This window comes from Chiloscyllium plagiosum, chromosome 34, assembly GCF_004010195.1.
Source record: "Chiloscyllium plagiosum isolate BGI_BamShark_2017 chromosome 34, ASM401019v2, whole genome shotgun sequence".
In the NCBI taxonomy this organism is placed as follows: domain Eukaryota; kingdom Metazoa; phylum Chordata; class Chondrichthyes; order Orectolobiformes; family Hemiscylliidae; genus Chiloscyllium; species Chiloscyllium plagiosum.
The window spans coordinates 21,023,895-21,044,023 of NC_057743.1; the positions used below are offsets into that span (position 1 = coordinate 21,023,895).

A 20,129-nucleotide genomic window follows, 5' to 3' on the forward strand; every position below is an offset into this window, starting at 1 on the left:
CCTGGTTGAACGGCGGAGCAAGCTCAAAAGGCTAAATGGCCTACTATCCACCGGCTTGCTGCGTTCCTTTGATTTCTCTAGTTGTTGCTAAGCTCCGTTTTCCTGCCTGCTGCCCCCACCCCATTGTAGATCAAATAAAAACTATCTAACTCAGCCCCAAATATATCCGACGACCCGCTCTGTACAACTCTCAGGGTAAAGTATTCTAAAGATTAATGACCCTCTGAAAGAAGAAATCTCTCCTCAGGACCGTCTTAAATTATTTTGGGCCTGTCTCTCCCCTGCAAAGAAGGTTCAGAAGAGTCTGAAAGGAGGAGAGAAATGTTTTCGTGAGAAGTTCCCAGAATGTAGGACTTGGCTGGCTATGGGTCATGATTAAAGTTGCGGTTGTGCAAGTGAACAGAATTGGAAAGCTGCAGGAATTTTGGAGAGATCACTGTCAGAAAATATGTTAGAGATTCACTTGTTCATGCATTATTCACAAAGTTCTCTTGTTTGTTTTAAGTTTAAAGAAGGTCTGTTCTTTAGATCTTTGTGAAGGTGTAAGTGAAACACAGGATGAATCCAGCAGCGAAACCAATTTGTGGAACAGTTCTCTGTTTGTTCTCCTGAACTCCCCATCAGAAGCTCATTTAGGTAAATTAGGCGAGAAGCCACCCCTGAGACCCACAATGAGCTAAAGTTGCCTGAAATACAGAAACTGCAGGAACTAGAATGAACAAGGCAGAAAGGATCTGAAATGCTGCACTGTCTACCCATTTCACTGCCAAAATATTAGGTATTTTCATATTAAAAAGCAGTTCTCTGCTGCTACTTATTATGTCTACCGTAGCTGAGTTTTGGTTTAAATCTGATCACATTGATTTTTGTTTTGATATCAGTCCACATTCTGAGGGCCAAGCCTTCATCTCCGAGTGCCCTAAAGCAATGGAATTACCCCTCTAAACCCCTCTGGCCCATTAGTTCAATCGCCTCTTTGAAGCCTCCTGTGAAAGTCTTGGTCATCTAGCCTCCTCATATCTCCTAACGTGACTCACTAGCATGTCGTTTGCCACACCTGGAGATGTTGTAGTGCCTCAAAGGTAGTGCTATGTAAATGGTTGATGTTGTTGTGGTGGTATCACATGAGATGTTTGAAATGAGCCTTCTGTGGTTGGTTAGTCAGAGAATCTGCTGAACCAGTCACAGACTCACTTACACCATGATGTAACCTCAAATCTCAGAGAGAAGTTTACTTTGTACCAAAGAAAGTCCAGACCATTGTTACGTGGTGTCTCTGTGGTACAGCCCCTCACCAATTTTAATGCCTCTCTCTCCTCTCTGAGAATCTTCTCTGGGATCCACTTAGACACCCAGCTCCTCTCTTATTCCTTCAACTGAAAGTAGCCACAACATCCTGTTATGAGATGAAGCCTCACCACTTGTCATCGTGTCCTGTGAGCTATCTGGTAGGTTTACTGCCACTATCCTGTATCCTGTTAGGGATCTAAAGGGACTGCTTGCATTTGGATGGTCAAGAAATATCACTTGGAATTCTAAAGATAAGAGGCTTGTGTATGAAACAGGATGTATTTTTTTGCATTATAGTGGGTAGTACATAAGGTGTACCTCGTTATTAACCCTTTTAGATCTTTGTGCCTTTTCACCAGGTTGCAATTCCTCTGCAACCTAGTTCAAGATTGTCACACAGCAACAACAGCATTTGCATTGGTGCATCTCATTTTACAGAGCCATAAGGAAAAATAGACATGTCTTGGATTTTAGTGTCAAGGCAGCAATGTTCCTGAAACCTCTTCAAATATCTCTGGGAGAGTGGGCTGTCAACAGACATATTGCCAGAAAGCTCTCGTTGCTTTTCCTGCTCTCGATCATTAAGTGCAGTTCTAACCTGCCATCTCTTCAGATCCCAGATATCGATCAGGATCCAGCTCAGGATCCCAATAACCAGGGAGAAGATGAGTTTGAGGAAGCTGAACTTGAGAGGCCAGATTTTGCAGGGAAGGTGCCAGGACTGAAGGAGCAGCAGCTCCTCATTAAATCCATTCCAAAGGTAGGTGAAAGCCTAGAGCAGAAACATTTTCAAAGCCAATGTTCACCATTGTGTATTTTTACTCATTCATTAGGGGTTGTGGGAATCATTGGGGAGGTCTGTATTTATATTCATTCATGTGGTGTGGGTGTCACTGACCAGGCCTGCATTTATTGCCCGTTCCGAATTGCCCAGAGGGCAGTTAAGAATCAACCACATTGCTGTGGGTCTGGAGTCACATCTAGACTGGACTAAGTAAGGATGACAGTTTTCCCTTCCTTAAAGGACATTAGTGAACCTGATGGGATTTGCCTGTCAGTTTAATAATCTGGCGATAAAACTATTAGAACGTTGCCTACCCTAAATTTATTCTCCATCCCTAACTTCTCACGAAAGGAAATTGTGTACAGCATGTCTCCTTTTCCTCCATGTCATATCTGCCTCTGGCGCTGCCATGTTTGCTTTAGGTTTGGGTGAAGTGATTAGGTTTGCCTGAAGCTGTGTGATCCTGCCCAGAGGGAGCTTCTGTCTTCACTAATGTAATCTGGTGAGGATGGAGCCTTTGCAGCATGCAGGAGGCAGGGGAGCAGGTGGAAAACATTGCACACAGCTGCATGCAGAGCCCCACGTAGCAGGTCTGTGCACTTTGACTGGCACTAGCTGCATGGAATGCTAATGTCTCATTCATTTATCTTCTTAGATCTGAGACAAGGCAGCAGTTCATCACCATTGATTCATTATCTGTTCAGAAAGCTGTGCTGGAAATGGTGACAAATACACAATGCTGAGGTTTATTTTCTACAAATTGTTGAGAGAAAAAAAGAGTAATCAACGTGTGGCCATATCCTTTTTCCCTTTGCTTGTTTGTGAGTCTTCCTGTCTACCTCCCCAACCCCCATCCCCCTGCTCCTTGTCTATACACTCTCTCTAGCTGCTACCCTCACTCTCTCCCTCGCTTGTATTCGCCAGTTGCCACTCTCTAGTTCTCCCAGATCCCATTGTAGATGAAGCCTATTAAGCCAACCCTCTCTCTGCAACTTTAATATCAGTGGTTGATCTAGTCAGTGGAAAGAGCAAAGGTTAATGCTCCTCCTGGCATACAGAAGATCACAAATCGCTCCAGTTTAGTGAGTGTGGAGAAGTATGTTTTAAAATTTCTTATCTTCCTTTTCTAACTCCAGGGGGTTCACATTGCAAGTAAGGAAGGAGATGAGGCTGTGGACGAGTATCAGGAAGATGTGGAGACAGAGAATGTAAGCAATACCTAGAGGTTTTTTTTCAGTCAAAGGCTAGTGACATTAATTGACAGGGGATTTGCTCGTTTGGCTGAGGTAGACTTTCTCTGGAGGCACCAGCAATAATCATGAACGACCTTGGCTATAGTCAGACCCCATGATCATGCCATTGGAACTCCACGTTCAACAGGCGAACCAATACAGATAATATTTATTAAGGATTCTTCACAAAGAATTAATTGTGGTTGGACTGTTTTTATCTGGCTCTTTGCATTTCTTAAATCTAATGCTTCAACTGTGATCAAAATGAGTCTCAGGAAAAGGGTATATCTTTAGCAGATCTAGGAGTAAATTCCTTTAATTTGAATATCCACCCACCTGAACCTTATGCAGTCCAGCTCAAATCCAATTAGCATATTTTGTGAATTAGTATGGTATAAATAGATGGCTTAGCACTTTGAGATATTTTGTATCTGAAATTCTTTATTGTTTTAATTTGCTGGACACTGCCTCTGTATTGATGAGTTCAGAAATGTTTAAAATCCAATTAATAAATTCCAATTCTGAAATAAGTGAGAAAAAGAAACTCAGTCACTCCCAATCCCTCAACATGGTTTGGTTGTGATTTTAAACCAATTATGATTTGTAATGACTGAGGACCGTGGTATTGATAAGTGATGCTGTGAATAAGAGTTTGGCTGAACTGAAGTAAGAAATGATTAAAATGGATGATTGATGAGAAGATTTGTCCCAGAAATGTGTGCTGTTATTCATACACAGGCATTTAGATAATCTGGACAGACTTCAGGAATGAAAAATACCAATTGTTGCTAATAAGCCAGTGACCCATGGTAAACAGAAAGGAATAATGCAGGAGATAAAAGTTGTGCCAGGGATATTGGATTGGAATATTATTAAAATATGGAACATTTAGGATTAGTACAACATGGGATTTAAAAGGTTCAGCAGGAAAACAGTATGTTCTTGGTATGCATTACAAACTCTCCAACAATTGGAGATACATTTTGGTACAAAAGGCAAGGGTAGGACTGATATAATTAATGGTAGGGCCTTGTGTAGAACAGAGTGACCTAGGGGTTCAGGTACATAGCTTTTTGAAGTTTGTGTCACATGTAGACAGGCTGCCTTCATTGCTCAGTCCTTTGAGTATAGGAGTTGGGAAGTCATGTTGAGTTTGTACAGGACATTGGTGATACCTCTTCTGGAATACTCTGTCCATTTCTGGTCACTCAATTATAGGAAGGATATTATTAAGATGGAGAGGGTTCAGAAGAGATTTACCAGGATGTTGCTGGGTATGGAAGGTTTGAGTTATAAAGAAATACTAGATAAACTGGGACTTTTTCCACTGGAGTGTAGGACGTTGAAAGGAAACCTTAGAAAAGTTTATAAAATAATGAGGGGTATAGATCCAGTTAATGGTAGTTGTCTTTTCCCAGGATGGGGAATTTCAACACTAAGGGGTTAATTTTTTTTTAAGGTGAGAAGAGAGCGATTTTAAAAAAGATTTGAGAGGCAATTTTTTTTCACAGAAGCTGGAATGAACTTCCTGAGAAAGTGATAGATGTGGGTACAATTACAACATTTAAAAGACATTTGGGTAAGTATGTGAAAAGGAAAGGTTTGGAGGTATTATGGGCCAGGAGCAGAAGGTGAGACTACCTTAGTTTGGGATTATGTTTGACAGGGACTGGTTGGACCGAAGGGTCTGTTTCAGTGCTATATGACTCTATGGTTGCGATTTGGGATTTGTGGAGAACCTATGGATCTTTCAGAGAGATATGGACGAGAAATAGGACAGTAATATAGCCTGTGATAAAGGTGATCCAAATAGTGGACACTGTTTAGAATGCATTAAAAACTACTTCCTCGATCCTTGTGCTTGAGTTAGTCCTGAAAAATGAAGTCAAGCAGTAACAGGTGTCAGGATACGTGAACACTTGGGAAATAATGACAGCAACATGAATCAGCTCAGGAGTTGAGATGAGAAATATATCGATTGGCATAAGGCATTATAAAGAGTCATGCATGGTATGAGGAAATGCAGATGCATGGATGGAGTTGCTGACTGACAGGAAACCTGGATTTTCTTAATGAGTCAGAAATAAAATCCCGGAGATGCTGGGTATCTGATGTATAAACAGCAAGAGCGGCAGAAACTCAGTAGGTATTCTTTGAAACTCAAAGAAGAGTCATAGCAGACTCAATGTGAACTCAGTTTCTTTCTCCACTGATGCTGTCAGACCTGTTGATTTTTCTTTCTAAACACTTGCTATTTCTATTTTGCTAATGACTTGGAATGAATAAGGATTGAAAGTGGTGTACACCAGCAGTCAGTGTTGGCTTGAGTCCAGCTTTGCTCTCTGCATGCATTAGTTTGGATTTCAATGCAAGGACTACAATATTAAAATTTACAAGTTACACAAAGGGATTTATCAAACAACAAAGATTGTTTAAAAAAATTAAGAATAAACAGGTTGATAAAATTGACAATGGTAATAATCAACTAGGTAAAAACAATGACTGCAGATGCTGGAAACCAGATTCTGGATTAGAGTGGTGCTGGAAAAGCACAGCTGTTCAGGCAGCATCCGAGGAGTATGAAAATCGACATTTCGGGCAAAAGCCCTTCATCAGGAATACAGGGATGCTCTATTCCTGATTAAGGGCTTTTGCCCGAAACATTGATTTTCCTTCTCCTCGGATGCTGCCTGAACTGCTGTGCTTTTCCAGCTCCACTCTAATCCAGACAATAGTAATAATTTAGGATAGAGAAATGGAACGATGAAAAATTATGATTTGGAGTTTACTTAGACCCTGAAGAACATTGATAAAATGTGAAGCATAGGAATTTGCCTAGATAATTCCCTCAAAGTGTAAGTAGGTTAAAAGCTGTAAAGAACTGGGCACTGCCAGGGATGATATTTTACAATTATAAAGGGAGACGTGAGATAATTGGATCTATTTTCACTGGAGAATAGAAGGCTAACAATAAGTTCAATCCAGCTCATAAAGTTAAAAATTTTTAGTAAATTCAATAAAGAAAGACTTCTTCCTGTCATTAAAGATCAATGACGAACCACCATCAACTTAAAATTATCACAGAAAACAGCTAGGAGAAATGTTATTTTTGTAAAGAGCAGTTAGAAGTGTGGAATGCTTTGCTGTGCTGTGTTCAAGGTAGAGACCATGACATTCTTTCTGGCAAAACTGATGAGCTGAGGCAGAGTAAGATACAGGTATCTGGGGTGTACAGAGGATATTGGAATTAATATTTGATTGCTTTAGTAATGAATAACACAGGTGGGACAGGACAAATGACCTCCTCCATGGTAAATCCATTTTGATTTATAAAGTCTGGACTGGAGTAAAACCTAGAATGCAAGCATCTGAATATAAGAGGTGTTTTTGTGTAAAGTACGCAGTCCTTGAGAAGAGGATCAGTTCAAAAAGAGTTCCTTATTTCATTCAGATTTTGACATTCACATCATTACTATTGGATGGACTTGGGCTTGAAACTATTCCAATTGCATTTGTTCCATCTTATTTTGTTTCTTGGGATAGGAGGACAATGGAGGGGAAATGGAGGATGACCATGAAGATCCTGAACGCATTCACCAAGAAGCCAATGAAGAGGATGCTGGGGTATCAGATGATGAGGCCAATAAAGAAGAATACTGAAGGGACTGATTTCAGTGGCGCAAACATGGGATCATTTCTTGTTTCAAACGTGAGGGATTGGTGAGAAGAATTGAAGACTGAAAGCAGGATCCTGTCTCATGGTGTGTGCAAGACTGAGGCTGACCTCTGGTATCTAAACATTACATTTTCCCGAACTGCATTTAACCTCCTGACAGCCATCCTGACCACAGTGATTTTGTCCAATAGTGACATTTGATGGACTTATTGGTGCAGGGAGATGTTCTGCTTTGCCTCATTATATTATCTGTGTAAACATGATGGACTATGGTGAACATTCGGTTCCAGGGATGGGCAAAGGACACCTGAAGAATGTTTTGTTAATGACAGCACCTTGAGTGAACTAGAAATGACAAATAAGCAGTCAGTTCAGTGAAGTAATGAGTTCATTGAAATAATGAATGTGTCATATTTTGACTTGCATTGTTCTGTAGCCCAGCATGTTACATATTGGATTATTTTTATGATAAGAGTATGAGAAAGCTTTATATGACTTGCACGTATTCTGTGCAATTGATTCAGTGAAATCTGGAGACTGTACTATCCCATTGAGTATGTGGTACTACAACAACACAAATACAGACCAGCAGAATTTGTTCTTTTCTGTCCTGCAATATTGTTGACGGTAAACCTATCTGTACATGCTTGGACTCAGCTTATTGTTTACCAATAATTCAAATGATGGGATCCTTACTTCTGTCTGTCCTCCTTTCTTCCAGAAGCTACAAGCTCTTAAACTCAAATTTAGTGTCATCAGATTATTCATTCGCACTGCTATTTCTCTTGCTGAGACATCCCTGACATTCATCTGGGTTTCTTCATTTAAACTTTTAGCCATCGAACAATGCTGCTGCCTAGTGATGTCTGTCTCTTTCCTATGCCTGGCAACAGCACAAATTCATTAGTGTATCTCATTATTCCTGTTTACCTGGGGTAGGAGAGTATCACACAATCAGCTGGTGGAGCTGGCCTGAGGGGTCCAGAATCTGGTTCGGTGCAATGAATTCTATTCAACCTCTTGGTGCATTTGGGTACATCTATTAATCTCTTCAGTCTACAGTGTAAGAGAGGCTTGGATTGAATCAATTTTTGAATTATGGAGACAACCAAAATGTTTTAATATTCCTTTCCTAACATTAGAAAGGAAGATAGTGTTTTAAATGGATCAAATGACAGATTCTAGCCAGTAGCTGTGACATTCGGGTAACTACAAGACCGTTAGCAAGATACAAATTGCACTCAATAATATAAATCTGTGTGTGTCAGACACATGGAATGTATCATATGCACAAAATTCAAATTTTTTGACAAAAACTAGGTGCCTTCTGCAGTTGTTGTGGAGCAGACACTGCCTCACAACAAAACTTTGTAGATCCTCCAACATCACAGTGTTTATAATCTGTAATCTCAGACATTTTATGCTGTGTAATTTCTGTGCACAAAATCCAAATATTGAGATTTTTTTAAACAATTGAAATAAAATGTCATTGCCCATGTACAGTCTGGCAATTATTGTGTATGTTTAGTGTGTGAAACATTGTAACTAATTTTACAATTATCTAACTCCTATCTCACCACTTAATAAAGTTTCTGTATGTTTCTCCTCTTGTCAACACAAATATCAAAACCAGGACAACTTTTAAAGAATAAAGAAGCACAACAAAAGAGATAATTAGAGAGATTTAAGAAGAATATGGGGAAATATTGTGAAAAAGGAGGTACTAGTTTGGAAAGGGTTTCCAATTAGACACAAGTTTTAACAGAATAGTTTACTTTGACATGGGACTTCAGTTGGGAATGAATAAAATAGTGGAGGTGCTAAATAAAGATATTGCCTTAGTTTTTGTGGGGAAAAATGAAAATTTGGATTGTAGAATGAACAGAATTTGGTCCAGAACAGTTGGTGCTAAATACATTACTGAAACTAAGGTACATATAAATATTTTTTTCCTGATGGTTTACATTGACACTCCTGTCAGAAGAAAGTGGTGGACACAAAGTTTTGTATCTAAGCACTGAAAGATAGCATTGGGCCAGACAGCAGACTTCTACAAGTCAAGTCTTATTTAAAGATCATTGTCATTCTTTAATATGACTCTGTAGACAGGATAAATTAAGGAAATGCAGTGGATATGTTTAGATGGATTTTTGGAAAATATTTGATATGTTCCAAATAGGAAACAGAATATAGCAACTTAACGGGGCCACATTGCCAGCAGAGTATCGAGGAAAACAAAGAGGAAATGATTTATCAAATGGTGGGGTTATACTTTTCGACTAGAGTCTGTTAGAATTGCATTTATTATTCAAAATATAACCAAACCAAATTTAGTAATTCATAGCAAAATACTGAGATTTGCTGATTTGAGGGGGCTTAGTAAATCTGTGGTTATGGGAAGGCTGAATTTCCACGCTGTAATTAAAAATACCTTGCATCCTTTCTCCAGCACATTTTTTTTTCATGTGACTTAGTAGATTTTTTTGATTAGATTAGATTCCTTACAGTGTGGAAACAGGCCCTTCAGTACAACCAGTCCACACCGACCCTCTGAAGAGTAACCCACCCAGGACCATTTCCCTCTTAACACTAACACTAATGGGCAATTCAGCATGGCCAATTCACCTGACCTGCACATCTGTGGACTGTGGGAGGAAACCCACGCAGACACTGGGAGAATGTGCAAAGATCCTCCAGAGTGATTTAGGAATCCTATTTAATACTGTTACACATGGAAACCATTCTCCACCAGCAGCTATAGCTCCCCTACAGTCAGGCCACGACCAAACTGGACTCATTCTGTCATCTTCGAATGACAGAGCCGGCTCAAGGGGCCGAATGGTCGTTATTTCTTTCTTTCGGAGACAGTGTTATGGTGAGTTTCAGAAGGAGTCAGTTCTGATGATAGGCCACCAACCCTTAACGCTTGGTTTCTCTGTTCACAGATTCAGTTTGACCTGGTGAATATTTTCCAGCACCTTCTGTGTTCATGTCCGATTTCCAGCATCCACGGTATTACACTGTGGTTTGGTTTTCGTTTAGATGTGCCGCAGAAGTTGAATTCTCAGCGCTGAGCTTGATTAGGTTTGTCTGTTACAACAGTTGGAGCTTTCACAGGTACCGTTATGTCATCCAGAACATGGCTGACAGCTTTGTCATGATAAATGTGATGTTTAGTATTCAGCGGGTCAGGACTTTGGTTTAAAAAGTCTTAACTGTGCAGGCTTCTTAATCAAGTGTTACACAGGAAGCCTTGAACAACCTGGGTTATACTTAAAAAAAAAAAATTGTCACAAAACCTTCTCACAGTATTCCAACTATCTTATTACAAATTTGTTTGTCAGTATTTTGTGTTTAGTTCATACCTATTTATATTACCCTTTAGGTATGTATTTTACAATGATATTTTCATTCCAGAATTATGCTCAAATCTTTGTGGGGGAGAGTTGTTGGGAGATCTCATGGATGCCATCCTCCCACTGGGTGCATTTTAAATTTCATCCTCACTGCATTGCTGAGCCTGGTTTTAGATATGAGGTTGAAGTTGGAAATCTGACCTTTAGTTAATCTTGCACAAAGAGAACTGAACTACAAAGCCCTCTCTAACCAGTTTACATCACCTGGCAGGAATTCGATTCAGTGTACAAGTTCCAATCTTTAGGGCTTTCTTTCGGGGCCTGGAATCTTTTTGGAGTTGGGTATATTGTGTAAATAGATCACAAACAAGATCTACCAAACCAGGAATGCAGCTTTTCCCCAGACTAAACTTAAGTGATCTCGGACTAAGACCCGCTCTCTGCAAGTGGATCCTCAGTTTCCTGACCCACAAGCCACAATCAGTGAAGGTTAGGGACAATATTTCATCCTCACTAACACTCAACACTGGAGCCCCCCAGGGCTGTGTACTCAGCCCCCTACTGTACTCACTGTATACCCATGACTGCATCACCAAATACCAGACTAATGCCATTTACAAGTTTGCTGATGACATTACCATAGTCGGTCAAATCTCAGCTGGCAACAAAACAGACTACAGACGGGAGGTGGTAGACCTGGAAAAATGGTGCACTGAGAACAACCTAGCTGTCAATGCTGGCAAAACCAAGGAACTCATTATTGACTTTGGGCGGGATGTTACTCATGCCCCCCTACACATTAGCAACACAGAAGTGGAGTGACTGGAGAGTGTCAAGCTCCTGGGAGTGGTCATCCACAACAAGCTTCCTTGAACTCTTCATGTGGACGCATTGGTTACAAAAGCCCAACAATGTCTCCTCTTCCTCAGGCAGCTGAGGAAATTTGGCATGACAGTGAAAACCCTTGCCAACTTTTACAGAGAACATTCTGCCTGGATGTATTCACTACCTGGTATGGTAACTGTACCATTCAAGATCGGAGACAGTTACAAAGAGTGGTGAACTTGGCCCGGACAATCTCAAAGGCCAGTCTCCCATCTATAGAATCCATCTACCAGGCCCGCTGTCAAGGAAAGGCCGCCAGCATTCTCAAAAATCCATCCCACCCTGGCAATGTTTTTCTACAACCTCTACCACTGGGAGAAGGTACAGAAGCCTGAACATACGCACCAGCTGGATGTGAAACAGTTTCTACCCTACTGTTGTTAGAATACTGAATGGACTCTCAAACTCTTAACATTTGCCTGTTTTTGTTTTTGCTGCTGTTCACCTATTATTTACTTATCTATGCTACTTGACTATGTGATCTGCCTGTATTGTTCGCAAGACAAAGCTTTTCACTGTTCCTCCGCATACGTGACAATATATTCTATGCTTTGACAAATTCCCAGAGAATAGAACAGCAATGAGCAGCTGAAGAACTGAAATCTGGAATATTGTAATACTGAGGTTTCTAGGGCTGGGTTTGTAATATTCACATCTGCAATAGTGTGATGTTATAACAAGCTTTAGAATATGAAAATTTCCGGTAGTATGGTCAGTAACAATGACACATGCAAGAGGACTTGCATCATGTCATGAGGTCAGAGACTGACACCTTTCTAAAAAAAAATTAATAATTTTTAAAAATTAAATCATTTTTCATGTCACCAGATCACAATGTTAGCCTGGAGAAGAAGCTTTTCAGTCCCATTTGGTATCATCCATTCCCTCCACCCCTCCCCGCCGCCAGCCCCCAAATCAAACTGGCACTTCCCCCTGTACAACGTCCTGCCATTTAAGATGGTCCATTGTCCTGAACGATAGTAACTTTTCTTCTAATCTTTCCAGTTGTTTAATTATCCCTGTATAGATACTTAATGATTATTGGCCCTTCCCAAATCCTGTTTCTTCTTCTACACTGACATATCTGCAAGTATGTTACTGGAATTACTTTTTCTATTCCATTATGTGCCATCTTCTAGAACATTCCATCAATGATGTTTCTCTTTGTTTAATGAGGCCTGGCTTATTGGTGATCCACAAATCATGGTTCTCTCGTACTGCATTACTACAGGATCCAGGTGGTCTGTTTGTAACATGTACAGCACATGATCTGTCCCCATTTCTTCAAGCAAGAGCTTCTCAGTAACATTCTGAGTACTCCGGATAGAGTCATAGGAAACCGACGAGCCCAACCAGTCCAGGCTGAACGTAATCCCAAACTAAATTAGTCCCACCTGCCTGCTCCTGGCCCATATTCCTCCAAATCTTTCCTACTCATGTACTTCTCTAAGTGCCTTTTAAACATTGTAATTGTATCCACTTATAGAGTCATAGAGATGTACAGCAGGGAAACAAACCCTTTGGTCCAACCTGTCCATGCCAATCTAATTTAATCTAGTCCCATTTGCCAGCACTTAGCCCATTTCCCTCTCAACCCTTCCTATTCACATACCCATCCAGATGCCTTTTTAATGTTGTAATTGTACCAGCCTCCATCACCTCCTCTGGCAGCTTATTCCATAAACGCACACTGTTTGTGTCAAATCGTTGCCCCTTAGATCCCTTTTTAAATCTTTCCCCTCTCAGCCTAAACCTATGCCCTCTAGTTCTGGACATTCCCCATCCATCCACCCAAAGGAAAAGACCTTGTCTGTTTATCCATGCCCCTCATGATTTTGTAAACCTCTATTAGATTACCCCTCAGCCTCCAACACTCCAGGGAAAACAGCCCCAGCCTATTCGATCTCTCCCTATAGCTCAAGTCCTCCAACCCTGGCAACATCCTTGTAAGTCTATTCTGAACCCTTTCAAGTTTCACAACATCCTTTCTATAGGAGGGAGACCAGAATTGTACTCAATATTCCAAAAGGTCCTCAGGAAATTCATTCTATACCCAAATCATCCTCTGTGCAAAAAAGAATTGCCCCTCAAGCCTTTTGTAAATCTCCTCTCACCCTAAAAATATGGCTCTAGTCTTGAAAACCCTATATTAGGGAAAAGACACCTACTATTAACTCTATCTGTACCCCTCATGATTTCAAAAAGCCTCCACAAGGTCACCTCTCAAACTCTTATGCTCCAGTGAAAAGGTCCCAGCTATCCAGCCTTTCTTTATAACGTAAACCTTCCATAATCCTGCCACATCTTGATAAATCTCCTCTGAATCCTCTTTTGGCTTAATAATGTCCTTGCTAATTCCTTCCCATCCTTCCGGGCGATTGGAACTGTACACAGTACACCAGAAGAGGCCTCACCAGTGTCCTGTACAACCTCAACATAACTTCCTGACTCCCATATTCAAAAGTCTGAACAATGAAGGAAGCGTGCTAAATGTCTTCTTAGCCATACTCCAGCTGTTGATTCTCAGCACCATACTGACTACTCCAGAAATGGTTCCTAGCTGCATAGCCAGCTCCACACTCCAGCATCAGTGTTCCCAGCAAGATAAACTACACTTGCACTACATAATTAGGGATGAGGAGCAAACACTCCTAGGTGTCTTTCAGTTATTCTTTCTTTACTAAGTTTTATCCCACCCAGAACTGCAGTCAGTCCTGCTTCTACTTCTAAAATACTAAATTCTCCTTGTGATTCAGGTGATAGATGACTTTAGGTGTAGCAAGAACCCAGATGAAGATAGTCCCTAGCTCTTGATCCCCTGCCTATCAAATCATCTTACAAAGGGGAGCAGTAATATGGTTAGTTTCAGAGCTGCTTTGCCAGACAGCTAAAAAAATAAATCAGCCTTGCCAGTCCAGAGACTGTACATTCATAATGGCACATTTCCAGAGGACAGGACTGGGTCTTCTCTGATAGTTCTTCATGATTGGCACAGGGATCAGTACGCTCAAGAACAATTGGAAGATGATTGTTGTATGTAAAAGGATAATATTTTGTGCTGGGTATGATTCAGTCCTCAGTGCAAAGGTTGTGTTATGCATTGATTCTCAGTTGAGAATTTGAAACACTGTAGGAAGCACAAAGGTGGAAAACTGATAGGGTCAGTCTGGTTTTTGAAGGTATTTCTAACATCCGAATTGTAATACTGAGGTTTGTAGCATCTGGGTTATAGAGTGTCTGTAATATTGATACTGGAAATACTGAGGCTTGTGTGTAATAATGAATTTTGTAAGATCAAGCCAGCTCTAGAAATTACCTTTTAAATAATTAAACAATTCCACATAAGAAAGAAGTTGCACTCTCAAGTGCATAACTGCATTATTCGAGCACCAGGGAGGGATGTGAGAAAATTAAAGATTGACAGGTAAAAAGAAAAATCAGAAAAACTACAATGGAATAGGTAGACTGTAGTGGTTCTACACAATAGAGCCAAATTATGTAGAGTTCAAAAAGTATGGATAGAGTTATGTGTAAAACAAGGTCTCTATACAGTATAGTTAAATGGCCAAGTCCTGTGCAGATTTCAAAAGTACAAAAAAGGGACTTCAGAATCAGAGAGCTCTGCAGTGGGTACCAATACAAAGTAGGTTAGCATGGTTCAAGTCAGGTTTCTGAACCTCTGAGAAAGTTCCTTTGATTTCAGGTGATAACTGAAAAGAATAGAATGTTTATTGTCTTAATAAATGGCTTTGCTTAAAACAGAGCTTCCTAATCTAGCAAGAAACTAGGTACTCAGGTACCATCTGAGTCATAGCATCCACCAGTGTTTGACTGCATGTGTGTGTTTTAATTCTGCATCTGAATGTTAGTATGTTTCTATCTGCATGTATCACACACTACATGTATTTGTATGCCTCTCCAAGTATGTAGCTGCATCAATGACTGTCTGTACATGTATATGTGTAAGAGTATGTATAACTGTGCATATCTCTCCACATATTAGTTTACGTAAAACATTGATGATTCTCAATTAACACCTCTCCTCATCACCTTCCCCAACCCAATTTCCCCCTACTTCTCCCCCACCCACCCCACCCCCCACCTCTGCAAAAGGGCTCTTGAAAAAAATGTCTCTTCAGCACCATCAAACGAATGAAATAAATTCATGTGTCATGTGAACTACTAAATGTTATCTACTAAGGTACTTGATGTTTTGTATGATGCTGCAATCTCTGCTCCAGTCAGGAACTTGTCCGGCTTCTTCTTGAAGGTAGACTGAGAATCAGCAACCACTACGTCAGCCTTCAGTGCATTCTACAGGTTTACTGCTTTCTGGAGGGAAAAAAAAGACCTGCATAACATCCATTCTTGTCTCCCTCTGGCAAAACTTAAACTCATGTCCCATGCTTCTCCTCAGACTGCAGGGAAACAGACCATTCGGTCCAACTTGTCCATGTTGAACAGATATTCTACATTAATCTAGTCCCATTTGCCAGCTTTTGGCCCATATCCCTCTAAATCCTTCCTGTTCATGTACCTATTCAGGTTAAATGTTGTAACTGTACCCACCTCCACCACCTCCTCTGGCAGCTCATTTCATTCCATTCCATACACACACCATCCTTTGTGTGAAAAATATGCCCCGTATGTCCCTTTCCAATCTTTCCCCACTCACCTTAATGCCCCCTTGTTTTGGACTCCCCTCCCCTGGGGAAAAGACCTTGGTTATCCATGCCTGTCTTGATTTTATAAACCCCGAGAAGGTCAGCCCTCAGCCTCTGATGCTCCAGTGAAAATAGTCTCTGTTTTTAGAGATCTCTATTACATCATCTTTAAATTTACACTTCTCTACACAAATAATAGATTATTGAGAATATCTGAGCAACTGTAGTTCTGAAAGCCAGGAATCATTTTCACTGCTCTTCTATGGTTATTTTCAAAGCCAATATATCACTCATCACGATATCAACTAACCGTAATACTCTATATAAGGTCTAGCCAACAGTCTGAATGCTTCTGTGTTTGTAGACAAAGATTTGTAAGATTGCATGTTCCCATGTTTGTATAAGTCACTCTCTCTCTCTGTGAATACATATTTCTGTGCAGATATGTGTAAGGTTCAGGAATGAGTGCAACTCTAACAACCCTGAAGCAGCTTCAACACACCAATCCAGGGCAGAGCAATCCACCTGATAGGAATCCCATGCAGCACCTTAAACGTTTACAGACTCCAGCACCAGTGCACATTTGCAGCAGTGTGTCTCAGCCAGAAGAATCACATCTGATGTACCAAGGCTTATTCAACAACAGCTCCCAAACCACTGACCTCTATTATCTGGAAGGACAAGGGTAAAAGGGCCTGGAATTCTAAGTAACTGCCCAAGTCAAACACAATCCACATTTAGAAATAGACGACTTTATTGTTGCTGGGTCAAACTCCCGGAACCCCCAATCTAACAGTACTGTACCCTCATCAATGTTCAAACAGCCAGTTCACCTCCACTTTCTCAAGGAGAATTCAGGATGAGTAACGAATATAGGCCCTGCCAGCAAGCCTACACTGTTCAAAGAATGAAAAGTACAAATGTGCCGAGGTAAGTGTCTGTATTTATATTATCTTTATAGGTGTATCTCTCTGTGGGTGCCTCACTTTTTATGTGTTTGTCTGTGTGACAGATGGGAAAATGTAGTTTAGTGACGTCAGTAGTATTGAAAGAGAGGGCTAATTATTCCTCAAATGAGTTTTTACGACTGAATGGGTTTTTATTTGTAAAACAGTTATAGCTTGACATTTATCCTCTTTCAATTGTACGTGGTTTGGGATCTACTTAGGAATTATTTTGTCCTCATCTCTTTCCGAGCACTATTTGAGCTTTCGCTGAATAGGGAAGATCATCAGGACACCCAATTACTTTGAGTTATAACAATTATGTGGACATCTGGTAATGTTAACGTCAGGCTCAGATGTGATGAGCTCTATGATAAAGTAATCTATCAACACTTTCTAGACTCGAACTTGAACTATGGCCATTTGGGCAAAGTACTGGAGGGTGTGAACGAAAGGACAGCGGGAAGCCAGACCCTTCGCAAAAGGAGGAAAACAAAATCGTCAGAAGCACTGGTTCAGAGTGACACTGGCACCGACTGCTACAGGGGAATTGGATGCTGCACTGATACAGAGAGGTGCATTCGGAAAGGGTAGACCAATGAGGATTAGTTGGCAGAGTGGGACTGGGTGAAATAGAGATATCGTTTGATGAGATTGAGTGTTCTGATGGAAAACTGGAACTAGGTGGTTTGAGCTGGAGTGGCACTGTGCAATACAGTGGCTGCTGGGTACATGGAACTGAAAAGGATACAGTGAACGCAGGCTATTCGGCCCAACAAATCCATGCTAGTGTTTACGTTCCACTTGAGCTTCGTCCCATATTTCTCCATCGAAATCGATAATCGCTCACTTGGACCTGGGTTTTGCAGCAAGTGTGAGGGGCACTGGGACTGGGTATTGCAGGGGAAGGGGCGGAGCTGTGGAAGTCACCTCTCCAAGGTTCGACCCAATTCGGACGCTAATCTCCTGAAACTAAAAAGAAGGCATGGCAACAGAAGCGCCCTTGGTCTTTAAACCGTGAGCCCGCCTGGGAATCCAATGCAGACGCTGTCTGTTGGGACTGAGTCTTTGGAAAGGGCAGGACTCCGTGAGTTTTTTTTGGGCCGTTTGCCTCGCTTCGCTGCTTGGACACGGCGTGTGGCTGCAACGATCCCTGTACTTCAGGAATTCGGTTTAAGAAAGGAACATCCAGCCAAGACACGACGCTGGGAGCTGTGTGTGAGTGAGGAGGGTGGGTGTGGGGCCTGTGTACCTGACCGTGGAGGGGAGGGGAGCTCCCAGTTATGAGGGGAGTTTGAGTCCAGTGTGTGTCTGTTTCCTCATCCCAAGGACATCAGGTGGACTGAAAGTCAAGGCAGTGACATCACAGAGAGGCTGGCTGCACTCACTCTCTCAGGCGAGCGGCAGCTACAAGGAGAAAGCAGCAGCTTCAGAGGGAGAGGGAGAGAGACACAGAGACCCCCTCCCCCTCATACAAACACACACACACACACACACAGGGAGAGAGGAGGCGCTGGCGGAACCCCTAGGCTGGAGGATGTGAGTGAGACACAGAGAGAGAGAGAGAGCGGAGGCTCGGTGCCTTTCCTCGCCCCCTTTACCCCCAGGGCTCCGGGCGGCAGGATGCTGCTCCTGCTGCTGCCGCCGCTGCTGCTGCTTCTATGCTGGGGCGAACCCCGGCTCCAGGACGGGGACGCGCTGGTCGGCAGCTCCTGGAACACCAGCCGACCCGGGCTGCTCAGAGCGCGGGCAGGAGCAGCAGGGGAGACCGGGGCGCCGAACAACAGCGAGCCGGAGCCGCAGGAGGAGACGGGCAGCGGCCTGGAAGACAGCACTTGCGCCTATAAGGTGCTGCTGAACGGGAGAGGAGGAGGAGGAGGGGGCAGGATCTGCTTCAGGAGCACGGACAGCGGGTTCCGCTGCGGCCCGGGGAGCTGCCGGGTGTACCGCTCGGGCCCCTGGCTGGTGGCGAACGTACTGGCGAACAGCAGCGTCTTCCTGCAGTGGCGGCCGCGGAGCCTGCGCCACCTTCGGGGCTTCCAGCTGAACTGCAGCTGGAGCGGCCTCTACACCCAGTTCCAGTGCGACAGCGTGCAGCTCGGGGTCGCCTGCCGCGACTACCTGCTCAGCAGCGTCCACGACAGCGTGGAGTACCGCATCTGCCTGCACACCCTGTACAGCGGCGGCGGCCGGAGGGACGAGGAGTGCCTGCAGTTCCGCGCCGAGCCCGCCGGCATGCAGGACATTGTCATCGCCATGACCGCTGTCGGGGGCTCCATCTGCGTGATGCTGGTGATCATCTGCCTGCTGGTGGCCTACATCACCGAGAATATCATGCACCCCGCCTTCGGCCGGCCTTCCGCCAAGCGGGCACGGGAGGAGCACCGGCTCGCCACCTAATAATTTACACACCTCGCCCGCATTTATAGACAGGAACAAACCAACCAAAAACAAAAAAAAAACCAAACTTTTTCAGGAGCAGCCATCAAAAGTAGCCAGGAGGGGGAGCAAAGAAGAGGAGAAAGTGCACCTGGAATCAGCCCTCTCTCTGCAGTTTGAGGAGGGATGGGGAGAAACACACACACACACAGTCTGCTGGCCCCCTGCCTTTCCCAGGAGGGATCTGTCTGCAACGTCTCGACTCCGGGGATGATGAAGGTCGACAGACACGGACAGACGGCTCTACTTTTGAGTTGGAATGAACACTGGGAGCAGCTGGAGTTCGCCCCTTGCTGTGTCCCACTTCAAAAGTGACTTCCTCCCCCTTTTCGGTGTCAAGGCGACCTTGGAAACGCTGACCGCCCGGAAGGAGCGGACTGCAATCGCTCTCTGACACGAAGAAGCACAACCGATAACACGAGAGACCGTTTATCTCCTGTTCGGATCAAATTCTGTTCGACTCGTGTTTTTTTTTAAGATTTAAATTCTACTTCAGAGAACAGAATCTGTCCCATGTAAATATACAGGTACCGTTCGAGGGGAATAAAGTCCGAACATTGACTTGTATGCGCTTTGTACCCAGTATCCGGCTGTTTTCAAACTGAAGGGGTCTAGGTTTGACTATTTCTCGTGTTGCACGGATTGATGGGCTGGAGGAGGAGGACAAGGTGAGGCAGACCAGGAGCCCGGCCGCACACATCCCGCAATCTGCGGGCGACAGGGAAGGGAGGACCTCGAGACTGACAAACAGGGAGAGGCACAGCGTACAGGCATCAGAGACACAGGCCAGGCACTCACTGAACAGATGATCAAAACCAACACTGGAAAGTTGCTTAGAGAAGGAGGGATAAAAAATGGG

At 42.8% G+C, this 20,129-nt stretch overlaps 2 protein-coding genes across 7 annotated transcripts in view; both read left to right on the forward strand.

Moving 5' to 3' along the window:
- Positions 1 to 8,484, forward strand: part of LOC122540296 (Golgi integral membrane protein 4-like) — a 60,069-nt gene extending 51,585 nt beyond the window's left edge. For all 6 annotated transcript variants that reach the window (XM_043675798.1, XM_043675795.1, XM_043675797.1 and 3 more), the window contains 3 exons: positions 1,904 to 2,050; positions 3,211 to 3,282; positions 6,850 to 8,484. In XM_043675798.1, the coding sequence (XP_043531733.1) occupies positions 1,904 to 2,050; positions 3,211 to 3,282; positions 6,850 to 6,966 (336 nt within the window). In that variant the 3' untranslated portion in view covers positions 6,967 to 8,484. The remainder of the gene's footprint in view (positions 1 to 1,903; positions 2,051 to 3,210; positions 3,283 to 6,849) is intronic.
- Positions 8,485 to 17,451: 8,967 nt separating this feature from the next.
- Positions 17,452 to 19,837, forward strand: fndc10 (fibronectin type III domain containing 10). The gene has a single exon (XM_043675440.1). The coding sequence runs from the start codon at positions 18,455 to 18,457 to the stop codon at positions 19,229 to 19,231; it is 777 nt and encodes a 258-aa protein (XP_043531375.1). The 5' UTR covers positions 17,452 to 18,454; the 3' UTR covers positions 19,232 to 19,837.
- The last annotated feature ends 292 nt before the right edge of the window (positions 19,838 to 20,129 follow it).

Coding starts and splice junctions, on each gene's coding strand:
- fndc10 (XM_043675440.1), top strand. CDS start 18,455: ATGCTGCTCCTGCTGCTGCCGCCGCTGCTGCTGCTTCTATGCTGGGGC.